The sequence below is a fragment of the Sarcophilus harrisii genome, chromosome 3 (assembly GCF_902635505.1).
Source record: "Sarcophilus harrisii chromosome 3, mSarHar1.11, whole genome shotgun sequence".
NCBI lineage: Eukaryota > Metazoa > Chordata > Mammalia > Dasyuromorphia > Dasyuridae > Sarcophilus > Sarcophilus harrisii.
The window spans coordinates 597,061,170-597,066,995 of record NC_045428.1 but is presented as its reverse complement, the minus strand read 5'-3'; the positions used below and the strand labels follow the sequence as shown (position 1 = coordinate 597,066,995).

General features: G+C 33.0%; 1 protein-coding gene across 1 annotated transcript; it reads left to right on the top strand.

Annotated features, from left to right (window-relative positions):
• Positions 1-216: 216 nt before the first annotated feature.
• Positions 217-1,206, top strand: LOC100933657 (vomeronasal type-1 receptor 1-like; the record flags this gene model as incomplete). The annotated part of the gene is made up of 1 exon (XM_023501354.1): positions 217-1,206. A coding segment is annotated over one exon (990 nt), but the record flags the coding sequence as incomplete, so codon positions are not given.
• Between the last annotated feature and the right edge of the window lie 4,620 nt (positions 1,207-5,826).

Sequence of the window (5,826 nt, the reverse complement as noted above, 5' to 3'; positions counted from 1 at the left end):
AAAGTCCTAACAAGACTTTGCCCATGAAGAAAGCTGTTTTCTTCATGTAATAAACCCATTCTTGCCACAAATCTCTAGCCTGTATTCATTGGGGTTTGTGAATTCTTCTGCAAAGCCTTCAATCAGTTCTCATACCCCAACACTCCCTCCCTTCCTTAGTTTCTTCCTTCCATTTTTCCTTCTTTTCTTGTTATCTTTCTTGCATCTGTCTCTGTCTCTGAGAACATTTCTACTTCAGTCAGTGAGAAAACTGTTTTCCTTGATTTAGTTCTAGGTATTGCCTTTTTCATCCAGACAGGAGCTGGTACGCTGGGAAACTTCTTTCTCCTTTGTCTTTTTACCATCACTTTCTTTAATGGCAACAGGCTACGGTCTATAGACTCCATTTTCTTCTACTTGGCTTTGGCCAACTCCATCGTGCTTATTTCCAAGGGAGTCCCTCAGACAATGGTTAGTTTGGGGCTGAAATGTTTCCTGGATAATGTTGGCTGTAAAGTCATTCATTTCCTCCACCGAGTGGCCCGTAATGTTTCTCTCACTATCACTTGCTTTCTGAGTGGGTTTCAGATTATCACCATCAGTCCCTTCACCTTTTCCATTTGGTCAAACCTCAAAGCTCAAGCCTCAAATTACATTGTCCCCTTCTGCCTTTTCTGCTGGATTCTACACATTCTAATAAATGTTCATGTATTGGGAAATATGCATAAGTTTACAGAAAGAAGTAACAACACGAGGGTATGGAATATTGGATTCTGTTCACAATTTTCTTCATCATCACTCAAAGTCTCTCGATTTTTAATTTTGTCCTCTATTCCTGATTTCCTGTGTGTGGGATTTATGGTCATAGCCAGTAACTATCTGGTACTTCTTCTGCAAAGACACCATCAACAAGTCCAGTATATTCACAGCTCCAGCCATTTGTCAAGAAGATCTCCTGAGATTAAAGCTACCTATACCATTTTGGTGTTGGTGAGCACCTATGTCTCCTTCTATTCAGCCAATTCTGTTTTGTCTTTTTATCTCTTTATTTTTGACAAATATTATGTGTGGTTGATGCCCACATCAGCCTTCTTGGCTGCATGTTTCCCAGCCATCAGTCCTTTTGTGCTTCTCAGTTCTGATTCCCATATTCTCCAGCTTTTCTACTCCCTCTGGAAAAAGAAAAGATCCCAACATTCTCCTTTTCCTGGATGTTCCCTTGACTAACATTCTATTTCTCCTTCTAAGAGGAGATATCATTAAGAAGACAATGAGAGCAGGTTAGTACACAATAATATCAGAGAGTCACATGTTTTACAAATTAGAAGGAACATGAATTATGATAATCATCTTCATCATGAAGAACATCATGTCTAGAATTTTTTGGCAGCTTTTAATTGTGAACTTCCATATTTCACATCTCTAAGATTATTTTGAAGTATCTTTCTGGAAATATGTATTAAATATTCTCCTTTAGAAATTATTTTTGTCATAGAATTGAACAGGATGTTGAGAAAACCAATTTACACTGGTGAAGGGACAGCTGAGAAAAGTCCATCAATTTCTTCTATATATGAAATAAAGGAGAAATTGTGTTTTACCTGTGATCTACAAAGACTGTAGAAAATATCTGGAGAAAAGAGAGGAGAAAGTTTTGTGAGCCTTAGCCCTCATCAGGACTGGCATAAGGGGTATTTCAAGTCACAAGAAGAACTTTTTTCTTTTATTCCATATAATTTGTAAAGTCTTAAAATTTCTTGCTACTACTGTCTATTATAAAATAGATCTGAAAACAAATTAGTATGGAATCTTAAATTTTCCCTCAGTAGTAGTTAAATTCAGTTCAAACATTATGATTCTGATATTTTTAGTAATAAAGCTATAAGATGATAGTTAAATTGCAAACTCATAGTTCCCTTGAAACTTTAGAGAACTTAAGTTTTTAAATATTCTTTGCTATTTTTATCTATTCCATTGACTTCTTGAAAACGCTTGCTAATAACAAGTTAGAAGAAGATTGTTAAAAAGTAAACAAACCTATAAGAATCTGAAATTGTAAAATAATTCATTTTGCTTTAAAGTTGAATATTTACCAAAAAAGAGCTAACAATGTCTAAATTATTGACTTCATTACACTTAAATTTCTGTGATGCAAGTTAACAAATTTTATAATGTTATTGAGGTAATTCAAGTATCAACTGACAAATAAAAAGCAATTATTTTACAATATCAGGAAAGGCAGAACTCTGTAATCTTTTTCTCTAAAATTATTTATTTTTTTCTCCAATTACTTAGAAATCTAAATAATTTTAAAATTAATTCCATTTTTCTTTTAGAACTCCAATTAATTTTAATTTAATTTAATTTTAAAGGTTTTTTTTAATTAAATGTTTTTATTTTCAATATGCATGCATGGATAATTTTTCAACATTGACCCTTGCATGGGCTTGTGTTCCAAATTTTCCCATCTTTCCCCTACCCCCTCCCCTACATGGAAAGCAATCCAATATATGTTATACATGTTAAAATATATGGTAAAGCCAATATTTGTAAACTTTTTATACAATTATCTTGATGCATAAAAATAATCAGATCAAAAATGAAAGAAAATGAGCAAGAAAACAAAATGTAAGCAAACAATAACAAAAAGAGTGAGTATATTATATTGTGAGCCACACTCAGTTCCCACAGTAATCTCTCTGGGTGCAGATGGCTCTCTTCTTCACAAGATCATTGGAACTGGCATCAGTCATGTCATTGTTGGAAAGAGCCATGTCCATCAGAATTGATCGTCTTATAATCTTGTTGTTGCTGTGGTTCTGTTCATTTCACTTAGCATTGGTTCATGTAAGTCTCTCCAGGCTGCTCTGAAATCATCCTGCATTCTTTTTCAAAAGGTTTTTATTTTCAGAACATATGCATAGATAGCTTTCAGCCTTCACCTTTGCAAAACCTTGTGTTCCAGTGTTTTTCTCCCTTCCTTCCCTGAATTTCCTCACCGGATGACAAGTACTCCAATATATGTGTTAAGTATGTGCAATTCTTCTATACAAATTTCCACAATCATCATGCTGCACAAGTTCTCTCTGGGTATAGATTGCTCTCTTTTTTACAAGGCCATTGACACTGGTCTGAATCATCTCATTGTTGAAGAGGGCCACGTCCAATCAGAATTGATCATCATATAGTATTGTTGTTGAAGTATATAATGATCTCCTGGTCCTGCTCTTTTCACTCAGCATCAGTTCATGTAAGTCTCTCCAGGCTGCTCTGAAATCATCCTGCTGGTCATTTCTTACAGAACAATAATATTTTATAATATTTGTATACCATAACTTATTCAGTCATTCCCCACCTGATGGGCATCCACTCAGTTTCCAGTTCCTTGCCAGTACAAACAGGGCTGCCACAAACACTTTTTCACATGTGGATCCTTTTAGCTTTTTTATGATCTCTTTTTTTTTATAGTCTCTATCCAGGAGTGACACTCCTAGAACAAAGGGAATGCCAGTTTGATAACCCTTTGGGCACAGTTTCATGTTGATGTTTAGAATGTTTGGGTCAGTTCACAATTTTACCAACAATGTAAAAGTGTGTCAATTTTCACACATGCTCTGCATCATTCATCATTACTTTTCCTATCATCTTAGCCAATCGGAGAGATGTGTAGTGGTACCTCAGGACTTCAATTAATTGTAATTAAATTCTTCCCTTTAAAGGGATTGAGACTAAGAAGAATCTAGTCCTTACAGAAAACATAGGTAACAACACTTCATATACACACACACATATATTTATATTTATACACACATGTATGTATATGTGCATATATATGTGTGTATACATACATATATATATATATGAATTTATGTAAAAATTATAAATTATTGGCCAATAGTAACAAAAAATGTAAACAAACTTGGGATGGAATGAGCAAGAAATTTGAGTAACTAATTCTAAATTGTATAACAGTTTACATTAAAAAGAGTTGCCTTATAGGACATGTTCTACAAATCTGTTGGGACCAAATTTAATAATAAGTCTAAGTAAAATTGACTTTTGTTTGAGTTAACATAAAATATTCTCTAACTTGCTCTCTACTAAGAAACTCTTTTCTTTAAAACAGAAGTGAAAAAGATTCTCTTTAACCTTAAACTAATTAATAAATTTATATTTTGTTACCACAACATTTTGCATAGTTTTGTTATTCTTACATCATTTTGAATATTTCCAAGGATGATATCTTCTGCACAAATATAATTATGAACAGGCAGATGACAAGGACAGGTCTTGTCTTCTTACTTGTCTACGATACAGATATGATAATAATCTCAGACTGAAAATGGTGAGAACTCACAACTTCTAAGTCTATATTTTAAACCAATACAGAGGTGCCCAAATATAGCAGTAAGATTCATCATAAGACTATTCAAATTGTCTTGGGTAGAGAGATTTGTTATAAAAGAAGAATCAAGCCAAGATGTTGATTAAGGTTCAAACTGTCCTGAACTTACTTAATTCATCTCCAGAAAACTTTGAAGTAATGCCTCAAAATGAATTCTCTAGTGACAAAACTAATAAGAAGACAGGGTGAAAAACTTATCCAACCCAAGACAACTTAGTAGGCTGGTGGGAAAGCTCTATATCACTTGGGTCAAAGGGGAACACTATCTAATTGAGATAAGTCAGAAGCAGCCAGTGCCCCAGAAAACAGGAGAAGACCCCAAACTCTAATACAGGTTGGAGAGCCTATTTCTGACACAGCAGGCAATTAATCAGACCAAAATGAATATACCCTTTTCTCCGCAGTACATGGAATCTATACAAAAATTAACCATTTATTAGTGCCTAAAATTTTATATAAATACAGAAGCCAAAGACATAAATAGTACAAAGCATTTTTCTCAGATCATGATGCAATAAAAAGCCAGGGGAAAAAAGACCAAAAATTAATTGAAAACTAAATAATCCAAGCCTAAAAAATGAATGGGTGAAACAACGAATCATAGACATACTCAATAATTTCATACAAAAGAATGATGGGACATACCAAAATTTGTGGGATGTAGCTGAAGTAGTAATTAGGGGAAATTTTATATCTCTAGATGCTTATTTGTATAACATAGAGAAAGAGAAGGTAAAGGTATTGGGCTTACAACTAAAAAAGCTAAAAAAAAAACCAAAAACAAATTAAATACCAAATTTGAAATTCTGAAAATAAAAGAGGACATTAATAAAACTGATAGTAAGAAAACTATTGAATTAATAAATAAAATTAAGAGTTGGTTTTATGAAAAAACCAACAAAATAGATAAACCTTTAGTTAATTTGATTACAAAAAGGAAAGAAGAAAATCCAATTGTTAGTCTTAAAAATGAAAAGGGAGATATGTGTATATGTATACATACATACATATATATGTGTGTGTATGTATAGTATAGTCAACTATATATATATATATATATATATATATATATATATATATGACAATATAAATGAAATTATAATCAACATGAAATTTATCCAAAACCCTGAAAGAAAAACAATTTACTGTGTCTGCAAGAAAATCACAAAACTATCCTATAGTTTATCCTATAAAATGATATAAGCCTAAGACTGGAACCTTCTTCTGGGAATGGTAGTTTTCCAGCGCAATAAGATTAAAATGTACTGTTTTGGATCATCTAAGTAGATTATTTTTACAATTAAAGAGTGTACTGTCACAGCCAGGCCTAGAATCAGGTAGATCCATCTTCTTGAGTACAAATCTGATCTCAGACAATTACTTCCTATGTGATCCTGGGCAAATCATTTAACCCTGTTTGCCAGTTTCCTCAATTATAAAAT